This window comes from Capricornis sumatraensis, chromosome 2, assembly GCF_032405125.1.
Source record: "Capricornis sumatraensis isolate serow.1 chromosome 2, serow.2, whole genome shotgun sequence".
In the NCBI taxonomy this organism is placed as follows: Eukaryota; Metazoa; Chordata; class Mammalia; order Artiodactyla; family Bovidae; genus Capricornis; species Capricornis sumatraensis.
In genome coordinates, this window is record NC_091070.1 from 34,961,618 (window position 1) to 34,986,278 (window position 24,661).

A 24,661-nucleotide genomic window follows, 5' to 3' on the forward strand; every position below is an offset into this window, starting at 1 on the left:
TGCACTCCGTTGCCCAAATCGTTGGTAAACTCTGCAGCACTCACAGCCAGGAACAATGGCACTCTGGGCGCTGAGGGTTTGTAAGGAGTCCAGTAAGTAGGCAGTATATGCAAAAGGAACAGGGCATACAGAAGGCAGAAAGTAGAGTGGAGACCAAGAAAGCAGAGGAAACAGAGAGAAGGGGCAGAGGGAACACAGGCTTCTTCTGTTTGTGCTGCCGGAAAGAATTTTCAGAGCTACTGGGAAAGTATCTGAGCTACTTACTGCACACGGATGAAGATTTGAGACATTTTTTACTAAATCATAAAAGACCAAATGAGCTCAGCAAGCTGGGGAAGTTAGAAACAGCTAGTGGCTGACATCTGGCTCACCCAACTAATGATGTCAAGAGGAAATCTCTGGTTCACTGGCAGTGAGCAATTGAAGGAAACCGGCTCACCGCGCCAACCCTGAAAAAAAAGCAATCCTTGCAACAATCCAGGTTGCTCTGACCTTGGCCTAATGCTCCTGATTCCCTGTGCAGAGCTAATGAGTTTGCTGCTTTGTGGCTTTTAGAGGTAAGGGAAGAGATGAGCTTGGTCTAATGCCTGCTGACTCATAAGACACAGAGGCCCTGGCCTGCCTCTGATGCAAAGTGTGTACCTGAATCCGCACTGATTTCTATTTCCTCTCCAGGAAACAGAGGTTGCTAAGGACAGCCAGTTATGCATCCAGAAACGAGACCCAAGAACCCTGTCTCTGCCACCAGGGAAGACAGTGGAAAGAAGGAAAGGTCAGGTACATTTCCTCCTAGCCCTCCCCTTTCAGCTCCTCTACAAGCAAGCCGTCAGAGCTACTGCTGTTTCCTACTAAGTAGGGGCTACGCCAACCAGAGGCAGGCTTAGTGAAAGGCTGCTTATCCTACATGAGGCATTAACTGGGTGTAGAAGTGAATCCACACCCTTCTGCTCCTTAAGCAGTGTGCAATCCAGAGTCAGTGTAAACAATGAAATAGAGGACAGGGTCAAATGAAATACAGGCCAGGTGGAGCTAAAGTGATATGGTACAGATGCTCTGAAGAAAAACTGTCTTAGCTGTGTCCCGGGAGATCAAGAAGAGCTCCACACAGAAGGTGACAGCTGAAGTCTAGGAAAAATTTCCAGGGACACACAATCCAGAAATGGTATTCTTGGCTGAGAGAATCATAGGAGCGGTGATAATGCATTTTTAGAGGCTAGAAGTATAGTGTTTTGCTTTTCCCTAAAACAAAAATTCCATGCTCAGGAATTTGCACTGTATTCTCTACATGGTGGAGAAAGCAATGCAGATTGTGCAAGGTAGTCTATGTTCTAGAAATGTATGTGCAACTTATGGACTCAATCAATAATGAATGCCCTGGTTGTATGCCCCTCATTCTTCCAGGCACCATGGTGCCATAAGAAAGACTAACCACACTCACTCTCAGAGGCTACAATCCATTAAAGAGATAATGCACAGATCCAGAGTTAGAAACAGAGCTGGGGAGGAGCACCATGGAAGCAAACTGGCCTCAGGAATCCAGAAAGGTAAAGCTGATCAGATAGTGCTTAATGGAGGGAGTGAGCTGGGACTGAGCCAAGAGCAAAGTGTAGGATTGGAATTGCAGAAAGAAGGGAGAAGCACTTTGTGGGACTGAGCAAGAGGAAGGTGGGACAAAACAGCTTATACAAAGGCTGTTAGTGTAGTGGACTTGAGGATATTTGCTTGGGTTTGGAAACCATGAACAGAGGCCCTAGCATCACACATTTTGCAAGCAGTACTGCTGTGACACTACCAAAACCATTCCTTTCCCCAAACCAACGCAGAGACACAGGCTACATAAAAGAACACTTTGTATTCACTCTTTCCAAGATATCAATACAACCAAACCTAGCAATGCAACCAGAAAACTGAAAACTGCAACCCGATGCTGAAACACTTTTGTTCTTTTGTGAAACAGCATAAATTTATCAGCCTAGAAAGTCCTCAAACCTTCTGGAAGCTGCTGTCCAGGAAATGCTAGGTCAGTGCCTAGGCTCTAGGAGGTACCATGGGAGAAATGATCTTACAAAATCATGGCACAAAATTAAACAAACCAGCACATACCAGCCAAATCCTGCACATATCCCCAAAACTGAATTCTACCACTTTAGTAACATTGACCACAAATGATCTCTTATGTAGGAGGCAGTGTGGTCTCTGGGCAAGTCCCAAAGTTGAATCCTGGCAGCACCACTCACCATATGACCTAAGTGCTTTGAGCTTCTATTTCCTCATCTGTAAAATGATAATAGCACCTGCCTCATACTTCTGACACAAAGATGAAATGAGATAACATATGCAAAGCACCTTACAAGATAACTGGCATTGAGTCAGCCCTGGGTAAACTCTGGTTCCCTTTCTTTTTCTCCCATTGGTCTCACACTATTTATACAACCAGATCAAGAGGGTCAGCATGATTGGGGAAAACTAACCAAAGGAATATGATGTTAATAAGGCTTGAAGACTCAGACCACATTGAAGGTCTCCGAGGCATGGCCAGCGTCCAACTTCTGAAAAGGCTCTGGGATTTGCACCTATTCCAGATGTCATGGCTTGATCCATGCCGTCTCTCCATCACACACTGCATCAAATATTAAGACAGATCTATTATAGAATGCTGGAATAAGGTCAGCATAGCAGGAATGAGGCCCTGCTCCCAGTTCAGGCAGGATGGGAGCCAGGACCAGGTGACCAAGGGTGCTGAAACAGCTTCCGAAGCTTTCAGAGGTCCAGCTCACGTAGGAGGAGCAGGGGTAGATCTTAGTCAAAGAAGCAGTCCCAAGATTCAGAAAAAGTCCCCAACCTAGAGTGCAGCTTGACTGCCAGAAGACCAGAACGAGTTCATAATCCAACTTGACAGGCACCCAAAAGACTTGAGGTAGCTCATTTAACATGTGAGTGTGATGCAGGTCAGAAGACAAAGGCGCATAAACAAGAGCAGGTAAAATACGGATCAAGCTACTTAGCAAGTCAGGCTGAGATCTACCCATTGCCAAGTCTCTCGGATTCCCACAAGACACCTTCCTCTGTCCCTTTTCTTCCTTCCAATCCCTTTGCCTTGTTTCAGGCCCCTATTACCTCTTGCGCTTCCCTAGCGGTTCAGCAGTAAAGAATCTACCTGCCAATGCAGATATGTGGGTTCGATCCCTGGGTCAGGAATATCCCTTGCAGGAGGCTATGGCAATTCACTCCAGTATTCTTACCTGGAAATTTCCATGGACAGAGGAGCCTGGAGGGCTATAGTCCATGGGGTTGCAAACAGCTGGACATGACTGAAGTAACTGTATACATACGTATTATCTCTTGCTTTTAGGTGGTAGTGATAAAGAAATCGCCTACCAATGAGAAGATGCAAAGAGATGTGGGTTCGATCCCTGAGTTGGGAAGATCCCCTGGAAAAGGAAATGGCAACCCACTCCAGGATTCTTGCCTGGAAAATTCCATGGACAGAGGAGCCTGGAGGGCTACCCTGCGTGGGTCACAAAGACTCAGACATGACTGAGTACACACTCACACATCACCTCTTGCCAGCTCAGGGATACCTTAATTCTCTAATTAATTTTCCTCATTGCTCAGCAAATAAAATCTAGATTTCTTAACCTGAAATTCACCACCCTCCATCATATGATATGACCTCCATCTTCAACACCCTGTTCCCTTTCAGGACCTTTATGCTTCAACCAAACTGAAAGAGACACACACTCACATCTCTGTATTTTTCCACTTTAGTGTCTTAGCTTGAGCTGTTGTTTCCCAGTGATTCTCACATACCCTTTGTATTCATTTCCCAGGGCTGCCACAATAAATTATCACAAACTGGGTGGCTTTAAACAAGAGAAATGTACTCTCTCACAATCCTGGAAGCCATGAGTCCAAAATCAAGGTGCTGGCAGGACTGGTTCTCTCAGGGACAATCTGTTTCATCCTCTCTCCTAGTGTTTGCCAGCACCCCTGAATTAGGGCTGCCAATCTCTGTCTTCATCACCTCATGGCCTTCTCCCTGTGTCAATGTCTCCAATCTCCTCCTGCCTTTCTCTTAAAAGGGCACTTGTCACAGGATTTAGGGCCCCCCCCAAAATCCAGGATGATCTCATCTCAAGCTCCTTATCTGGATTACACCTACAGTAACTCTTTTTCCAAATAGTCACATTCCCAGTTTGGAAGAGGATGTGTCTTTTTGGGGGTCACAATTCAACCCTCTGTGGGCTAAGTCGCTTCAGTCGTGTCCGACTCCATGACCCTATGGACTGCAGCCCACCAAGGTCCTCTGTCCATGGGGATTTTCCAGGCAAAAGTAATAGAGTGGGTTGCCAACCCTCCTCCAGGGAAGCTTTCCGACTGAGGGGTTGAACCAGCAGTGGGTTCTTTACCACTAGCGCCACCTGGGAAGCCCATTCAACCCCTCTATGTTCTTCAATACTTTGGTTTAACGCTGCTTCCGCTGTGAAGAATGCCCTGATGGCAATACACAGGAAGTAATCCTTCCCTGTTACAAACTATCAGGACACTTAACTAAATCCTCCTTGGTGTTATTGCATGCTTGTATGCAGGATTCATTTTTGTGTGAGTTATTTCACAAAAAGTAACTTCCAAGTAACTCACACTAAGATGAGTCCTGCATACACGCATGCAATAACACCAAGAAGGATTTAGTTAAGTTGCAGGCAGATTCTTTATGTCTGAACCACCAGGGAAGTCCAAGAATACTGTAGCAGGTTGCCATTCTCTTCTCCAGGGGATGTTCCCAACTCATGGATCGAATCCAGGTATCCTGCATTACAGGCAGATTCTTTATCATCTTAGACACCAAGAAAGCCCCTTACTTTCACAGACCTCAGTTTCCTCATCTTTGAAATTGAGATGATAATTACATTTTCTTATAGCACTGTTTTGATTTAAAACAAAACAAAACTTTTTTTAGTCACATGGCATGCAGGATCTTAGTTCCCCACCAGGGATGGAACCCATGCCCCTTGCAGTGAAAGCATGGAGTCTTAACCACTGGACCACTAGGGAAGTCCAAATAAAAAGACACTGAAGGGGCCTTAAAGCAGAGCCTGGAAACAGTAAAATATCAGTAAGTGTTATTATTATTATGATCTTTATTGTGGTGGATTTTGTCATTTTCCCTAATTTTGAAAGTTCCTTAAAGACAGACATCTCTGTATTCTCCATGGCATCTAAGATGTGTCTTGCACAGAGTAAAGAATATTGGGGGAAAATGACAGATAAGTTGCCTTGAAATAAAAAAATCATCACAGAGACATATTTGGAAATGTTATGAAGGGGTGAGTGCTCTATCCAGCCCCCCATCAGCAGTGAAGTGCTCAGTTCAGTTCAGTCGCTCAGTTGTGTCCGACTCTTTGCGACCCCATGAATTGCAGCACGCCAGGCCTCCCTGTCCATCACCAACTCCCAGAGTTCACTCAGACTCATGTCCATCGAGTCAGTGATGCCATCCAGCCATCTCATCCTCGGTCGTCCCCTTCTCCTCCTGCCCCCAATCCCTCCCAGCATCAGAGTCTTTTCCAGTGAGTCAACTCTTCGCATGAGGTGGCCAAAGTACTGGAGCTTCAGCTTTAGCATCATTCCCTCCAAAGAAATCCCAGGGTTGATCTCCTTCAGAATGGACTGGTTGGATCTCCTTGCAGTCCAAGGGCCTCTCAAGAGTCTTCTCCAACACCACAGTTCAAAAGCATCAATTCTTCGGTGCTCAGCCTTCTTCACAGTCCAACTCTCACAACCGTACATGACCACAGGAAAAATCATAGCCTTGACTAGACGGACCTTAGTCGGCAAAGTAATGTCTCTGCTTTTGAATATGCTATCTAGGTTGATCATAGCTTTTCTTCCAAGGAGTAAACACTCAAGTCTTCCCCAAAGGTGGGGAGTCTCTTCTTGGCCCCTCCCAGGACCTTTCTGCCAGCAGCTACTCCCTTTGACTTACAAGAAGCACAACTGGGAGGTCTGTCACTCAGTGGCCCTTCTGAGTGAGCCAGCATGTCCAAGGAGAATCCATTTTCATAAAGAACATCATCTGTGGATTTGTCATCATGGTAATTATATTTTATCATTCTCATTGTACCTCTTAGTATTGATGTGACTCTGAACTAGAAGGGAAGAAAGGGGGTGGGGAGAGGCTGGCTCCTGGTTTAAGGGAAAAGTGACTCAGTAGTCCTAAGCAGCCTCTTCAGAACTGGGTAGGTGTGCTGACTCACCTCCCAAAGGCTGCTCCCCTCAAGGGCCTCTCAGGAATGTGGAAACCTTCACTGCCCTGCTCGCTCTCTCTACACACTATACTCTCCCCCTTGTGATCCCACGGGCTATTTCTAAAGGGTCAAGGCTCTAAAGAAATGGTTCCTTTTATTTTGTTTTAGAATACTCTAAAGTTTTCTAAAAGATGTTCACCATTAGACGTGAGGGCTGGCAGTCACTGCCACTTGGCTGCAGATAATATTCCTGGTAACGCTACCATCATTGACTGGGGACTTAGTAAGCACCAGGAACTGTGTTCTACTGATTATTGCTTGTAATCCTCACCACAAATCTAAGAGAAACCTGTGATTACCTCCATTTCACAGGGGAGAAACTTCAGGCTTATAGATAGTAAATAACACCTGCAACCACAATCCTTGTGCATGATGAAACTAAGATTCCAACTGGATCTAACTGCCAAGTTCAGACTCTGAACCACCGAACACTACCACCTCCTAATATGTATCCACATAGTCCTCTCTTCCAAGCAGAGAACAAAAGCAATCTTCTTGCATTTCCCAGGTTAGAAATACTGAGGCAGACCCTTCACAGATGGGTAAACAGCTGCAGTCTCAGAAGTTTACCTGATTTCGCATAAGAAATATAAACACGTTTTAAGTTTCCTAAGAATGCGTATCAGAATTAAAATTTTAAATGTTAATTCTGGAGGAAGGAAAGATAGTGTTGGAGAGTCATTCCCAACTTGCCTCTAATTATACAATATGCAAGCACAGGCTTGTGCAAAGATTCATATTTTAGCAAGGTGTGTACAAAGCGTAGGTGAAAGAGAAGACAGAAGCGGAAACCCTTATACATATTTTGCCAAGCAGATGCCGGAAAACCTGATCTGCTGTGCCCGGTAGGGCAGGTAGAGCAGACTTCTGGGATGAGGTTTCCCTGGATATATTCAGTTCGGGAAATGATAAAGCAACTCCATCCTGCCCAGAATCAGTGCTGATTGATGCGGTTCTGTTTCCATGTAACAACTGCCAAAACTATGCTCATACATAACACTTGCTATCTACAGGCTTAAAAGTAATGTATTCTTTATCGTAGAAACTCTCTAATGGTACATATCAGTTCAGTTCAGTTCAGTCGCTTAGTCGTGTCCGAGTCTGCGACCCCATGAATCGCAGCACGCCAGGCCTCCCTGTCCATCACCATCTCCCGGAGTTCACTCAGACTCACATCCATTGAGTCCGTGATGCTATCCAACCATCTCATCCTCGGTCGTCCCCTTCTCCTCCTGCCCCCAATCCCTCCCAGCATCAGAGGCTTTTCCAATGAGTCAACTCTTCGCATGAGGTGGCCAAAGTACTGGAGCTTCAGCTTTAGCATCATTCCTTCCAAAGAAATTCCAGGGTTGATCTCCTTCAGAATGGACTGGTTGGATCTCCTAATGAGGATGAATCAAATAGAGAAGAGAACTTGTGAAATTTTAACTTTTTCATTTTACAAGAAATTAAGCCATTTTTCTGCAAAAATTAAAACACACAAGTCTTCTTTTCATGCGGAGCACAGTGTCACCTGAGAAGGAAAGCACTGGCATTATCAGGGAAGCACTGTGGAGCGGTTACCATGCAAAATTTGCCATGGACTGAAAGCGGGGAGCCAACGCTGTGGTTACTAAGAAGGTTATTTGTGACTTTGCTTCAGAGCCTCCTCGATTAAGTCCTAACCCAGGCTCTTTCCCAGATGCTGACTCTTATGCTCCAAATCCACTGAAAAGGGAAAGGATGAGTTATTTCATTTCAAATAATTACTGAAAGGAAGAGAATTCATCAAATTTTGATCTACACAAGACCTTCAAGCAGTGCTCAAATCCACCTACCTATTCTTGAGTATAAAATCCCTGTCAGGAGAACTGATAGTTCAATGCAGAGATTGATCACAATGAATGTCCAGGGCTCCCAAAAGAAAGAGAAGGCTACACCTAGCAAAACTGGCACCAGATTAAAGAACGTTCTCTCCTAACATGGCCTCAAGAAACCTAATGACCTCGCAAACTCTCGTTTCTCAGCTTATTCCTAGGCAGCAAAACTGCCCCTCACTTATGCACCTATCAAGGTGGTATGAATGTAGATTACTCTAAAGCACTTACAGTTGCTTTCACCACTAAAAAAGGTTGAATCCACTTGTATAATTATGTAAAAATACATTTGCACTGATTGGTACGGTGACAAATCCTAATTCTTCTTTTTTGGCCATACCCTGCAGTTTGCAGGATCTTAGTTCCCTGAACAGGGACTGAACCTGCACCCTTGCTGCTGGCAGTGAAAGCTTGAAGTCCTAACCACTGGATAGCCAGGGAATTCCCTAATTCTAGTTATCAGTATTTTGGGAAGTACCCTCTGGTCTTCTGAGCACAGAGTAATATTCACTTTTTATTTTAACATCTAGGGGTGCAAGGACTCCTTTGCATTCTGTCTCCAAAAGCTGTTTGCTCCCCAAACAAGGAGTTCCTTTCTGGAGAGGAAAGAGCACCCTCTAGGAAACACCTAGAAACGGTGTTTCCTAAAGTTTCATCAACAGTGAAATTCCATCTCCATTCTGCAGCAAGCAGTCTGATTGCCTTTTAGCAGGTAAGGCCCAGCACCTACGCCCTACAAGCTTTTCAAGGGCCAATAAAATTGTTTGAGAGCTGAGAAAAATCCATTGGCTCCAACGTCTTTTAAATTCAAAATTGAAACATTAGATTAAATGTTTACAAAATGTGACATATCAACTAATCACAGCAACTCAGCTATTAAATAGTTTCATATAAATTACATTTAATGTGAGATGTGGGTTCTTTTTAATATTTTCTATGATGAGGAGCAACCTCTTAAAGAGTTAAAAGAGTTGACCTCTCAAAGAGTCTTCATGATCATCAACGTGGTCCATCTAAGTCTTGATGTTACTCTCCTTTTTTTTTCTTAATATATATATTTTATCGAAGTATAGTTGACTTACAATGTTTCAGGTTTGGCATTACTCTCTTAAAGACATTACAAACAATATTTCATGCAAAGTGCTTGGTAAAAGTTCACACATACTCCCATTCAACTCGTTTCATCTTTACAATAGTAAATTATGAAATAATGAATTAAAATGCTTGGATACAGTGGGTTTTTTGTACCCCCCATTTTTTTGTCAAAGTAAAAAGTATTACAAATTCTGAACTATAAAACAGACAAAAAAATCTTCAGAATCAAACCAGATTAACAAGCACAGTGCAAACGAAGGCAAACTACTAATCTGAAATGTAGACTTTGATCTGTAGACTTTGTAGACTACATCTGTAGACTTTGATGGGGGAACAATACATAGCATGTGGCTTTGGAGTTAGAATTCTGAATGGAGCTGAGTGACCTGGGACAAGTTACTTAACCTCTCTGTGCTTCAGTGTCCTCAACTGTAAAATGATAAGAGTATTAGGTAAAGAATCACCTGCAATGCAGGAGACCTGGGTTCATTCCCTAGGTCAGGAAGATCCCTTGGAGAAGGGAATGGCTACCCACTCCAGCATTCTTCCCTGGAGAACTCCATGGACAGAGGAGCCTGTCGGGCTACAGTCCATGGAGTCACAGAGTCTGACATGACTGAGCGAACACATTCACTTTACCTCACCGAGTTATTGTGATGTTTAAGTGAGTTTATAGATAGGAAATACTTAGAATATAGCTTGTCCCATCATAAGAGGTGAACAAATGCCAGCAATCAGTTATTATTTACAAAACCATACCAATCTTTGATTCTCAGAAATAAAACAATTTAAGATTTTGAATAAATTAACTCTTACGAAAGCTGAAAACATCTACAAAACCAGTTATTCATCTTTTATTTTGAAACTCTTTATTTGCAAATAACTTCAAACTCAGAATTATTAACATTTTATTCATTCAACTTATCATTTGTCCATCAGATCACTGCAAATCTGTGTCCCTACTTCTTATTCACAACTTATGATGTATGTGTTTTCTATTTCTGCATAACAAACCACAAGTTTGGTGATTCAAAACCATACCTTTTTATAAGATCACAGTTGTACAGGTCAGAAGTCTGAGCACAGCATGACTGGACTTTCTGCTCAGAGCTTACGTGACTGAAATGAAGGTCATGGCTAGGCTGAGTTTCTTTCAGGGACTCCTTTCTGTGTTGCCAGCCAAATTTAGATCCTTACAGCTGTAGGACTGAGGTCTCCATTTCTTTGCTGGTGTCAAGTGTGGGCCACTCTCAGCTACTCCAAGTCACCCATCCTCTCTGCAACATGACCCCATCCATCTCCAAAGCAGCAATGGAGAATCTCCCTCATGGCAATTCTTTCTCAAGTTTTGAATCTTTCTCCCAAGAAAGGGCCCGGTTCCTTGTAAGGCCTCGCCTGATGAGTTGATTAGGTCAGGCTCACTCAGGATAATGTGTCTCTCTTTCTTAAAGTTAACTGGTTTGGGACCTTAATTAAACCTGCAAAATACCTTTACAGCAGCACCTAGATTATTGTTTGAATAATTTGGGGGACCATCTCAGGATTCCACATATGATGAGATACTTTATAAGCATATATTTTAGCCTGCTAGGGCTGTCACAGCAAAATATCACAGACAGAATGGCTTAAAGAACAAAAATTTATTTTTTTACAGTTCTGGAGGCTGAAAGTCCAAGATCAATGAGTCAGAAGGTCTGGTTTCTCCTGAGGCCCTTCTCCTTGGCTTGAAGACGGCCACCTTCCTACTGTGTCCTCACACTCTGATGTCTCTTTCTTCTTATAAGGACACAAGTTACCCAGATTAGGTTTCTAGCATATAAACTGGGGGGGAGGGGTGGGACACAATTTCGTCCTTATCTGTCTAATAGCAAAACTAAGAGCTAATATTTGAGTTACTAAACAGGTATTATGCTAAACATTTTTGATGAGTTATCTTATTAAATACAAATCATTAAATAATGCATCAGTATAACTATTATATAAAATCCCTGCTTTGTCAAAATATATCCTATATTTTCAATTAGAAATTGTATGTGATTTTTAGACCTGATTCTTAGAGTTCTCTGTCTCTACTATGCTCCATTCTGAGGACAGATTTTCATTCACTGATCAAATTTTACTGATTATCTATGAGCTTGCTTCAAAGGCACAAAGATGAGTAATTAACAATCCTCCTCTCAGAGAGCATAGGCTAGAATGGGGACATGCATGTCTCCATTTTGAAATATCTCATATTAAGAGTATCAATTGTATTTATAGAACCATTCTGCACATGTAAGTTCTTATGAAAGCTGAGGCACCAAAAATTAAATTTCAAGAAAGAGGAAAATCTTCTGGTTATTTGGTTTTACATTACCTTCCTGAACTGCATCAACCCTAACTGTGGACTTCCCAGGTGGCACTAATGGTAAAGAACCAGCCTGCTAATGCAGGAGGTATAAGGGACATGAGTTCAATCCCTGGGTGGGGAAGATACCCTGGAGAAGGAAATGGCAACCCATGCCAGTATTCTTGCCTGGAGAATTCCATAGACAGAGGAGCCTCACGGGCTACAGTTCATGGGGTTGTAAAGAGTCAGACACGACTGCAGAGATTTAGCACAGCACAACCCTAAGTGCAGCAACGCATTCTTTTATACGTGGCTTTAGACTGAATTCTCTGAGATTGGAAAAAAGCCAGCTGGGATTTGAAAGTGAGAAGTGATTATAATATAAAAGTCCAACACCTGACTGGGTAAAATGCCTAAAATTCCACTCACTTTACTCAAGAAAAAAAAATTCTATTAAAAAAAATTTTTTCTCACTGCCCAATGCATTTCATGATGCTAACAATGAACTCCAAAAATCACTGCAGATGGTGACTGCAGCCATGAATTAAAAGACTCTTGCTCCTTGGAAGAAAAGCTATGACAAACCTAGACAGTGTGTTAAAAAGCAGAGACATCACTTTGCTGACAAAGGTTCATATAGTCAAAGCTATGGTTTTTCCAGTAGTCACGTACAGATGTGAGAGTTGGACCATAAAGAAGGCTGAGTGCCAAAGAATTGATGCTTTCGAATTGTGGTGCTGGAGGAGATTTTTTGAGAGTCCCTTGGACTGCGAGAAGATCAAACCAGTTAATCCTAAAGGAAATCAACTCTGAATATTCCATGGAGAGACTGATGCTGAAGCTCCAATACTTTGGCCACCTGATACAAAGAACTGACTCATTGGAAAAGACCCTGATGCTGGGAAAGATTGAGGGTAGGAGAAAAAGTGGGGGAGACAGAGGATAAGATGGTTGGATGGCATCACCGACTCAATGGACATGTGTTTGAGTAAACTCTGGGAGATTGTGAAGGACAGAGAAGCCTGGCGTGCTGTAGTCCATGGGCTCCCAAAGAGTCGGACATGACTTAGTGACTGAACAACACTGAGACCTTTTCTCCTGCAAAAGGCAAAGGCAGCATTTGCAGGTGGAAGGAACTCTCCAGATTGGCAGGCCGCGTTGCCTCTTAGCTGTGGGCACTCAGGCGAAAACAGTCTTCCTACCCCAGCCCTCCTTCCCCAGCAAGGTAAGGGACTCATGGGCCGGGTGCTGAGTTCTGCAACCCCCTCCCTGGTTCATCATCTGTTCCCTCCAGCCGTCTGCGGGACTGGGGGGACCGGGCGAGGCCCCCTGCCTGGCCCTTGGTCCGCTGCCCCCAGCCCTGGCCCAGGCCCCGCCTCTCCACGAGCAGCAGCCAATAAATGGCTTCTGCGCCCCACACGCCTGGCCAACTCAGCCGCAGCTCCATTCGCGCTGGCTCTTGCCCCCATTCCCAACCTCTCAGCTCCCAACAGTGAGCCCTCCACCCATGGAGGAGACGTACCTGGAGCTCTACTTGGACCAGTGCTCCGCCCAGGTGAGCCTGGAAGCCGCCGCCACTGTCCCAGAGTCAGGGCCCACGTCCAGCGCACCCCGGAGTCCGCCTTCATTTTATCTCTAGTAAAACTTCTAGCGACCGTAGGAGCTGGGCTTCATTATCTCCATCTTTCAGTTGAAAAACTAGAAGGTTCTAAAGATGAATTAACTTACTAAAGGTTGCTGGTCCAGTGTGAATACAAATTGGAGACACCTGAGGCTTCTTTCAGCTTGTTGATTCTTACGTTTTAAGGTTTTGCTTTTTAATCTAAGAACTGTAGAAAACAGAGGAAAGAGTCCCCAAAAAGAAAAACAAGGGACTTCCCTGTTGGTCCAGTGGTTAAGACTCTGAGTTTCCATTTTAGGGGCCTGGATTTCCATCACTGCTAAGGAAATTAAGATCATACATGTGGTGGAGCCAAAAACAAGTGAAAAAGCAAGAGAGCAACTTAACGGAGGGGGTGGTGGTGGTTGGGGGGTGCTTAAATAGACCAGTGATTAGCAGTGAAGTAGAAACTGTGAAGTCCCACAGCATTTAACATTGCAAAGGAGAGCCCAAGCTGGGAAGATTCCGTGAAAGATGAGTTAATGGCTCTGTAAAGACAGTTTAGCAAAAAGTTTCTTCAAGTATAAGGCTATACTCTGTATACTTAGGGAATACTCTGTAAGCTTGTTCTCTAAGGTGTGTTCCTATAAGTGAACTCAGACAGGAGGCTTTCAGGGTTCCACTGACATAAAACATCCCTCTTTAATATCTTGTTGCCATTGCCTCAAATTCCTTGTTGAAGTTCAGTTCTTTGGGTGGGAGTTTTGCCTTCTGCTAAAATGCCGTAATGGGAAAAAGGAGGGGAGTCACCGATGCTGCAGACATTAGTGCTTTAGTGTAAATTGGCTGATGGAATCTTTCCTAGCTAGAACAGAAGAGGCCACGGAAATAATGGAGAGGGATCTGGGCCGCTGTACCCACCTCACTCTCCCTAGGGCCCACCTGTGGAGTGGGGGTGGAGGGAGATAGGGGCTAATAACATAATTCAAAATGAAATAAGGTCAAATCTTATTTTAAGAGAATAACTGCATTCTTCCAAGTGTTTTTGTCTAACATTTAGTCACCGCTGCCATCTGCTGGACTTGTGGTAACAGCACCATCAATTGGATCTGAAAGTGAAAGAGTAAAAGTGAAAGTCGCTCAGTCCTGCTGACTCTTTGCGACCCCATGGCCTATACAGTCTATGGAATCCTCTAGGCCAGGATACTGGAGTGGGTAGCCTTCCCCTTCTCCAGAGGATCTTCCCAGCCCAGGGATCGAACCCAGGTCTCCCACATTGCAGGCAGATTCTTTACCAGCTGAGCCACAAGAGAAGCCCAAGAAAACTGGAGTAGGTAGCCTATCCCTTCTCCGGGGGATCTTCACCCAGGAATTGAATCAGGGTTTCCTGCTTTGCAGGAGGATTCTTTACAACTGAGCTATCAGAAAGTGAAAGTGAAGTTGGTCAGTGGTGTCTGAGTCTTGGCGACCTGTGGACCGTAGCCCACCAAGCTCCTCCGTCCATGGGATTCTCCAGGCAAGAATACTGGAGTGGGTTGCCACTTCCTTCTCCAGAGCTATCAGGGAAGCCCCATAAAATGCAAAGTGGGCCAAAGAAGCCACAGGCCGACGAGGATGGGATTCGAACCCACGTGTGCAGAGCACAATGGATTAGCAGTCCATCGCCTTAACCACTCGGCCACCTCGTCCCAATAGGATCTAGCCAGACTTGTTATGGGCTTCCCTGGTGGCTCAGATGGTAAAGAATTTGACTGTAATGCAGGAGCCCCAGGTTCCATCACTGGATTGAGAAGATCCTCTGGAGGAGGGCATGTCAATCCACTCCAGTATCCTTGCCTGGAGAATCCCATGGACAGAGAGTCTGGTGATTCTCACAGAGCCGGACACGACTAAAGTGACTTAGTACATTGCACACACAGATATATATATACTTCCCATGTGGCACAGTGGTAAAGAATATGAGTTCCATCTCCGGGTCAGGAAGATCCTCTGGAGTAGGAAATGGCAACCCATTCCAGTACTCTTGCCTGGAAAATTCTATGGACAGAAGAGCCTGGCGGGCTACAGTCCATAGGGTTACAAAGAGTTGGACACGACTGAGCACAAACTTTTAGCCAGACATATTAGCTGAGATAACTTAGTCATGGAGAAGACACAGCACAAGGCATTTGTGACTGTTCAATTATTAGAAGTAAGATCTACTGATGGGTGAGGTTATCCTGCCAGCTAGTGGTCAAAATATAGAATCCAGGCGTGCAACTTGGGTGACATGGGTGGTAATATGTACCAACAATTTTTTTCCATAACAAAGGCCATGAGTTTTATATTAGCTGTTTCCCTCAGTTGCACACCTCATTCCCTCGGTTGATGATAATGGAAGTTGATTAGCTGTCCCTGGGCTGGAAATACAATACATTGATTTAAACTAGTCTTTCCATTTAAATTTCAATAACTTTCCCCCTATGCACATAAATGGAATGATTTCTTATCCCTCCTTTGACTAGAAGGAATAAAGATGAGTCCTTTGTGGAGGCTTGATTAGCACTCAAGGCTGTATCCTCAGCTTCCTTCACTTACTGATCTTCTCTTTAACATATGGTTTTAAAACTCAAAAAAACTTCTAAGTCAGCTAAAGTTTATAATCAACTTAGGGAGTACAGAAAAATCTGTACTTTTCAAAATACAGATTTCGAGTTTGATTGCCAACTTACCTGAATTACAGAAGTGGATTTAGAGTAGCAACTTACTACAAATCTAACCAAAGAAAAACGTTTTTTGAAACCTGCTTTTTCTGTATTTTCCTGTTTTCATCAAGTGTGTTGTAACCCTAGAGTAGAACTTTAAGGAGACTTTGTGGAACGAGCAGGGTGTGAATATAAGCTATCTGAACGGCCTCCTCCTGAACACACTGCCTGCCAGCCAAGGTGGCATCCTTTGGGTGTGACATGATGTTCTGTGTGTTGTGTTTTATCTGTTTTGGGAACGGCCTAGGATGCCCCTACCCCATCCAGATCACCCCTGCTGAGCCCACCTGTGCCTTATGATGTGGACATGCTTACTTCATCAAATCCAGAGACTGCATTTAATCCCCAGCTTGAAGAAGTCACAGAAACATCTGGCAGTTTCTCAGCTGTGGATCTTAGCTTCTTACCAGATGAGCTCTCCCAAGAAAATAAAGACCAGACTGTCATTAGGAGCAAGCACGAAATTGAAGAAAACTGTAAAACTCAAAGTCGGCAAACTACGTTGCCCTTACCCAGCCAACTGGACACTGGCCTGGCCTTAAACAGCAGCGGGGAGTCAAGTTCCCATTCACATCGGCACCCTGCTGATGGTAACTCAGCCCAGCCCTCTCCTGAGAAACCACACTCCTTGCCTCTGGCGTCCATAACTCCTATGACACCAATGGCCCCTATTTCAGAATGTTCTGGAATTGTGCCTCAACTACAGTAAGTTGCTATTGTTTTAAATGAGTAATGCTTCGGAGTATAGATTTTGTATTCTTGACTGGGATCATAATAGTGTAGGGAAGAGAATTTCAGATCTCAGTATCGTTTGTTTTATCAGCTCTTAGTGGACTTGGTTTTAGACTATTTACCTGAAAAATGAAGCACCAACTCTTGATCTCCTAAGCAGGAGTTGAGGGTTAGTCTACATATTCCTGAAGGATTATATTGTTTACACCGCTGATACTGCTAAGTCACTTCAGTCGTGTCCGACTCTGTGCAACCCCATAGATGGCAACCCACCAGGCTCCGCCGTCCCTGGGATTCTCCAGGCAAGAACATTGGAGTGGGTTGCCATTTCCTTCTCCAATGCATGAAAGTGAAAGGTGTAAGTGAAGCCACTCAGTTGTGTCCAGCTCCTTGTGACCCCATGGACTACAGCCCACCAGGCTCCTCCATCCATGGGATTTTCCAGGCAAGAGTGCTGGAGTGGGTTGCCATTGCCTTCTCCGATTGTTTACACTAAAGCACTTTTATTGTTGTAAATTGTGGTTGGAGTTGGAATAACACAAAGGATAAAAAAATGTAAAACTGAATTTGATTTGCAAGTTGATTTGATGTTGTGCTTTCTATTTTGAGGCATTTTGAAAAAGATCTAAAACTTAATTTTAGTCAGTCACAAAATTTTAGAAAAAGCTATTTTAGTCCTTTAGGAGTTTTACAATATACTAAGGACTGTGTAACTATATATTTCACGTTTAGAATAATTCTCCCCCTAGGAAGTCACCTAAACCTATAAAATGAAGTAAATATTTTAAAATTATTTTTTACTTTTTAAATCTGGTATAACTTAGGTTGACTTATTTCTTTAGGAACATAGTTTCCACTGTAAACTTGGCCTGTAAATTGGATCTGAAGAAAATAGCTTTGCATGCAAAAAATGCAGAATATAACCCAAAGGTAAGATTTCTCAGTAATTTTTTCAATAATTAGGTTCTATTTAGATGTTCTTTCCTTCATAGGATCATGATATTGATCATTCCTTTGTTAATATTTTTTAAAAAGAAAAAATGTTTGGTGGAAGACTTCTGGCAATTTGAAAGTTTAATTGCCTCATTCTCTGTTTTGAACTTATAAAAATAATCTCATTTTCTGTGTTGAATACTTATTAAGCAGTTCTAAACATTAAGATCTTTTCCTTGTTATTCAGAAAAACATTTCAGTGTGACTATTTTCAGCCTGACTATGAAAATGCTAACTTTCTTACAATGTCATCATATTCATGGAAATAATTTTTTCTAATTGTTTTCCCATTCAGCTGACACATGTATTTTTTCACTTATAGTTTCTCTTACCTGGGAAATCTCAATTGTATAAAGTGCAAATTTGTAGTGTGTGATTCCGGCTTTAATAAAATCTATTTTATTAAATTCTATCTTATCTATTAAAATCAAAGTTTAATAAAATCTATTCTTTTTTGTGTCTTTCCAAGGCCAGGCATCCCATTTTCAGTGGTCTATTTACCTAGGATTTATTAATTCAATCAACATTAATGATTAGTTAAATCACTTAGTACAAAGATGAGTAAGACTTGGTGCCTACGGGGGAAAAGTTCACTGTCTTGGGTAGTGGAGGATTTAAGGAGTTAGATGAGAAAGATCATATTAGTCAGAACCCAGAGGACCTTGCCAACATCAACTATTTATGGATAAAGTCTTTATTTCCTGTTGTGGTAGTGGTGCTATTGACATCTGAATTTAAATATTACCTGAATATTACCTAGTGAAACAAAGCTTTCCTATTTATCTTTTGTGTTGCTAGCTATGATGAAGACAGAAGCCCAGTGATGGGCTAGAATTTTTAAGGATGTAGCTATGATTGACTACACAATTGAGCAATCAACATCTTGAGCCTCAGCTGCCATCTTCAGTTCTCCTCTCAATTTGATGCATAGGATTTGTCCATACTTAGACTTGACAGCTGGAGAAGGCAATGGCACCCCACTCCAGTACTCTTGCCTGGAAAATCCCATGGATGGAGGAGCCTGGTAGGCTGCAGCCCATGGGGTCGCTAAGAGTCGGACACGACTGAGCGACTTCACTTTCACTTTTCACTTTCATGCATTGGAGAAGGAAATGGCAACCCACTCCAGTGTTCTTGCCTGGAGAATCCCAGGGACGGGGGAGCCTGGTGGGCTGCCGTCTCTGGGGTCTCACAGAGTCAGACACGACTGAAGCGACTTAGCAGCAGCAGCAGACTTGACAGCTAGAAAAATTCTGGCTTGGCATTTCAGATGTCTTAAGAATTTAACAAAATGAATATCAGGTGAGAGTGCCACCATTTTAGTAAACACCTGGAAAACATTAATAGGCCTTGATCAGTTGTGTGTAGTGCTGACTCAGGGTTCTTTCTACAGTCAGCACTTCAATGCAATAAGTCCTATAAAGCTTTTAGCATAGGGTCTGAAACATAACAGATACTCAAATTTTAGCTTTACTATTATTATTCTTACCTTTAGAATCATGTACATTTTAGAATCATGATCATTTTGTTAACCTTAAGATAGGAGAATAGACCCAGACATTTTTTAGTTTCCCACTAAATTTCAATTTTTTCAACACTTTTCATGTCTAGCTCACCCTTGCAACTGGAATAATGCTAACCCTTCAGTTCAGTTCAGTTGCTCAATCATGTCCGACTCTTTGCAACCCCATGGACTGCAGCATGCCAGGCTTCCCTGTCCATCACCAACTCCCAGAGCTTATTCAAACTCATGTCCATCGAGTCAGTGATGCCTTCCAACCATCTCATCCTCTGTCACCCCTTCTCCTCTCTTCAATATTTCCCAGCATCAGAGTTTTTTCCAGTGAGTCAGTTCTTCACATCAGGTGGCCAAAGTATTGGAGTTTCAGCTTCAGCAGGTGTTAACCCCTCGTGGAGGTTAATTGTTCTTTTGGCTTCTGTCTTTAGAGGTTTGCAGCTGTCATAATGAGGATCCGAGAGCCCAGGACTACAGCCCTCATATTTAGCTCTGGGAAAATGGTCTGCACAGGAGCCAAAAGGTAAGAGGAGCCACCCTCCTCCAAAACCAGACAAACAATTCAGTACGTGAAACAAGGAAGGATGGTATTAATATTCTAAAACACATAGTAGATGCAAAATACTTTGCTGAAGAGTTACATTCATGAAATGTGAAGTTAGGGGTTAAAAACATTCAGCCTCATAATACTGGCATATCCCACTTTACAGTCTCCCATAGTGAAGGGACGGAGAAGGCAGTGGCACCCCATTCCAGTACTCTTGCCTGGAAAATCCCATGGACGGAGGAGCCTGGCAGGCTGCAGTCCATGGGGTCGCTAAGAGTGGGACACGACTGAGCGGCTACACTTTCACTTTTCACTTTCATGCATTGGAGAAGGAAATGGCAACCCACTCCAGTGTTCTTGCCTGGAGAATCCCGAGGACGGGGGAGCCCGGCAGGCTGCCGTCTCTGGGGTCGCACAGAGTCGGACACGACTGAAGTGACTTAGTAGCATAGTGAAGGGGGCTTCACCAGGCTATTACAACTTGTTTCTAAGGTATATTTAAAATGAGAAAAAGAGAAGCTAGAGTAGTAGTAAAGCCTGTTATAAATCTGGGGAAGTAGTTCCTGTGTGTTTTCCTCATTGCAGGCAGATACATGGATAGGACTTTTCAAAGGAGGGCAATTAGACATTTCTTGACCACTAGCTTGAGCATTCACTCAGGAGGGATCTCTTAAAAGGCTTCTCTTTCCTGGCTCTCATGCCGAGGTAGCCTGTGCTGGTGGAGATCTGTTCGCCATGAAGCTAGTAGGAGAGCCACTCTTCCCTCCAGGTGTTAGTAAATGAGGAGTAAATTGTCCTCCTGAAAGGGAACCAATTTTCTTCAATATACACTGATTGTTAATATTCATCTTTATATTTGCCAAATTTATTGGCAAAAGTTACATTGTTTTAAATGTAATTTAAATTTTTATTTACTAGTAAGACTAACTTTTCATAAGGATATAAACTGTCTACTGTATCTTTTGCCCAATATTCTATGGAGATATTTATCTTTTGGTATTTAAGTATTTTTGCCATTTTGGACTATAAGTATTTCTCCCATATTAATGTTAGTGATATTTTTGGGTTTTTTAAATACACAATTTAATTTTTGTGTGTATGGTTAGTCTATCCAGTCTTTCTCTTTATGGCTTCAGTGTTTGGCTTCACGCTTAGGAAGGCATTCCCCACGTGTAAGTATTGACCTCCATATGTTTCTCTTGTTTCTTTCAAGTCTTGCTTTGTATTGAAGAGAGGAAATTAATGTTTTGATTCACCTAGAGCCTTCTCTGGATGAAGGAAATGTTCTGTATCTGTGCTGTCCAGTGTGGTAGCCTCTCATCACATGTGGCTCATGAGAACTTGAAATATGGCTAATACCACAGAGAAACTGAAATTTTTATTTTGTTTTAAAATTAATGCAAATTTAAATAGCCACATGTAACTGGTGGCCACCATTACCTGTGTCCAGGTAAGTTTCCGGACTTTCTCTTCTGTTGATCTGTGTATCCTCTGATCTAGAAGTCTCCATTTTGAAGTCATTTTTGGACAACTCTGCAAAGATGTTCATTTCAGCATTGTTTAAAATGGGAGCAGAGGGAACAAATATCTAGGAAGATAGTTTTGATTCAATCAAAAAATAAAATTATTTAGCCACATATAGTATTATTAATAGCCACATATTGAGGTTAAGTTTTGGATCGAGAGTTGTGAAAGTTTGGTTAGTATAAGGGATATCAGAATTATCTCCAAAAAAAGTGTCCCAGTGTAGTTTCTTCAGTTGTAATAACCAGAGTTTGCTGAGTGAGGGATACCTGTGTTTGCACAGAAAAGTGAAGAGGGGCTAAACTTATCAGTGGTAATCACCACTGGTGTTGAAATTTCAAGGTTCTTAACCTAGTTTCAAGTGTTTGTACAAGAACATATATGTAAACTTTAACTGTTAGTTGTTTGAATGGGAATTTCTGTGTGATACAAGAAACTATAGGGCCATGAAAATTCTTGAAATTTGACTTTATAAGGGTTAGCACTGTAGGAAATGTAGTGGGTCAGTTAGGTGAAATATGTTTTTTAAAAATGGGAACCACTTATTTCACTTCTGCTATGGGGACATGGCCCTGCTAGGGACATTTCAGGAGTTGGAAATGGATGAAGAGAATCAACATGAAGTGAGGTGATGTGAAAATTGGACTATGGGGTGAGAGATCTAGAATAGAAAGAAACTCTACCAGTCTCTTTGGTCCAGGCAAGTAAATTCAATCTGGCTTTTCTTTAATGTGCTTTCTGATTTTCAACTTAAAGATAGGGATAAGCCATAACAGAGGGTAGAATTCGTAGGTTTTACTACGAATTGTTATCCCTGTTTGGCAACCCCTGCTGCTCATTGTTTTTACTTTGGTAGTGACCATAGTGACCACTGAAAAAGCCCCAAATCTCAGGATTTCACATTCTCTGCCATAGATTTAAGGACAGAGCTGGACAAATGGTTAGAAGAACATAGCCACAGAGTTGGGTGAATTTATGTCTTTCTCATTTTGAGCATGAGTTGAATGACAGTTGTATAAGAAAGCCTAAGCAAAACTGGACAGATTTTGAGGTATGACTCTTTTTATAAGTATATAAGTTGTCCCAGAAAGATCCAAGTCCTGACATCCTACCTGTACCACTCAGATGGCTCATATCTTACTTTTTCTCGTGTTGACTTTTTTTGTGTGCATGTGTCCTTATTTTTGCTGCTGCTGTCCGCATCTAAATGGCACGTACTTTTAGACGACACGGATGGTTCTAAACCCTTAGCACCACAGTCACTGGCGGGCTTGTTACAACATAGATCGCTGGGCCCCACCCAGAGTGTCTGCACAGCTGAGGTGGGACCTAGGACTTGGCATTTCTAGCAAGTTCTCGGGTGATCCTACTGCTGCTGACCTGAAGACACCTTTTGAGAACTGGTGTAAATTGTTAATTTTATCTAATAGCACTTAAAACAAGTAAAAGAAAAAAAGACACAAATCTGTTTATGATTCAACAACTGTCCATTGTACCAAACCCTTTTCTAGGTGCTAGGGACAGTAGTAGAGGAGGTGGGTCCTTCTCTTCAAAGTCTGCAGCTTCCTTGTATACAGTGAATGGTAAACATGGTACAAATGCTAAAAATAAAATCAGAGAAGTGTCTGAATATAGCCCAACTTGTCAGCAGTCGCAGTGATTAAGACATCTTTAATGTCTTGCCCCTCCCCAGCGAAGAGCAGTCTCGACTTGCAGCGAGAAAATACGCTCGTGTGGTGCAGAAGCTGGGCTTTCCTGCCAGATTCCTCGATTTTACAATTCAGAACATGGTTGCAAGCTGTGATGTGAGATTTCCTATCAGTCTGGAAGGTTTGGTGCTAACCCATCAGCAGTTCAGTAGGTATGATTGTATAACTTCACTTTGAGTTTACCAAAATATTAAAATTCTATTTGGATTGCTTATATGTCTTTCAGAGAAAGTATACATTTTTTTTAAGCCACAATAAGTGAAAGGGTTAAGTTGCTACCCCTAAGTCCTCATTGGTTACCATATGTGTCTAATCTTCTGAAACAGTGGTTCTCAAAACTAAATTGCATAGCAATCACCTGGATGGCTTATCAACACACATTCCTGCCTGGGCTCTAGTCCCCAGAGATTCTGCTTGACTCTGCATTTCTAACAAGCTCACAGGTGATGCCATTGCAGCTGGCCAGAGTCCCACACATTGAGACTCACTAATGTATGTAGATTTCTAAAAAAAAAAAGTCACACCTGGCTGGGGGCGGTGGCAGGAAGAGAAAAGGTATGATACGGACTAGGTAAGTAGGAAGGGCTGACAGCCAGTGAAGGGAGAAAGGGCTGGAGAGAAGATTTTAAAATAATATTATAATGATAAAGAATGGCCGTAGCATACTTTATGAAGGCAATCCTATCTAGTTTTTGTCCTGTGGAGTTTGTTCGAGGGTTTTCTTTCCCTGTGTGTGGCTGTAGCCCCCACCACAGCTTCTTTCATGGATTCATATTTCTTGGGGAATATCTCTAGCCTGCTTGGCCTCTTCAAACGAAACTTCCCCACTCAACAGCAAGTGTTCCTCCTCCAGCTGCTTCTGTGCTTCTCACAGCCTGCTCAGGCCCTCAGAGAGTGGTGATGGAGGGTGACTGACAAGCACTAAATCCCACCACCCCTTAGGCCAGGGCACTTGAACTGGCTTAGAATCACAGATGCTCTTAAATTCTTGTGATCTAACTTGAACTGAAGTGCTTTCACTCTGCTTTTCCTTCCCTTTGCCTTTAAGCAATCATTCTGCTTAATAATAGAGAGGGATCATAGAGATGTGTTTTCTTTAATGTTTGTTAACTCTCCATTGACATATGACCTAAACAGAAGTTAAAAACTGCCTTGTTTTCCCCTAACTTTCAAAAAAATTTTGTTCATTCTGAGATTTAGCTTTTATGATACTCTTTAAGCAATATCTGGAGAAGGCGATGGCACCCCACTCCAGTACTCTTGCCTGGAAAATCCCATGGATAGAGGAGCCTGGAAGGCTGCGTGCACGGGGTCACTGAGGGTCCGGCACGACTGAGCAACTTCACTTTCACTTTTCACTTTCCTGCACTGGAGAAGAAAATGGCAACCCACTCCAGTGTTCTTGCCTGGAGAATCCCAGGGACGGGGGAGCCTGGTGGGCTGCCGTCTATGGGGTCGCACAGAGTCAGACACGACTGAAAAGACTTAGCAAGCAATATCTTGCTCTTGATTGTATTTTCATTTTTCCCTCTGCCTCAGTTTTTTCAGCATATGTTTATTAAGTGCCCATGAGGTACCCTTTGAGTTCACTGAGAAGCACCCCATGCAAGATGTATTGCTTCTTTATGTGTCCTTTTCTTCCTTCAATCTTGGAATGCCTCATAGATTCATAGTAAAACCTTCATTTTTAAGAGTCTCTGAACACATA

The 24,661-nt window shown here is 42.8% G+C and overlaps 1 protein-coding gene and 1 non-coding gene across 2 annotated transcripts in view; one reads left to right on the forward strand and one right to left on the reverse strand.

The window, feature by feature from the left end:
- The first annotated feature begins 2,681 nt into the window (after positions 1–2,681).
- TBPL2 (TATA-box binding protein like 2) overlaps positions 2,682–24,661 on the forward strand; it is a 41,135-nt gene continuing 19,155 nt past the window's right edge. The window contains exons 1-6 of the mRNA XM_068992279.1: positions 2,682–2,777; positions 12,883–13,143; positions 16,180–16,637; positions 17,507–17,594; positions 19,605–19,696; positions 22,938–23,105. Coding sequence (XP_068848380.1) covers positions 2,682–2,777; positions 12,883–13,143; positions 16,180–16,637; positions 17,507–17,594; positions 19,605–19,696; positions 22,938–23,105 — 1,163 coding nt within the window. The remainder of the gene's footprint in view (positions 2,778–12,882; positions 13,144–16,179; positions 16,638–17,506; positions 17,595–19,604; positions 19,697–22,937; positions 23,106–24,661) is intronic.
- On the reverse strand, positions 14,795–14,876 carry TRNAS-GCU (transfer RNA serine (anticodon GCU)). The gene has a single exon. It is a non-coding gene; the product is annotated as a tRNA-Ser (tRNA).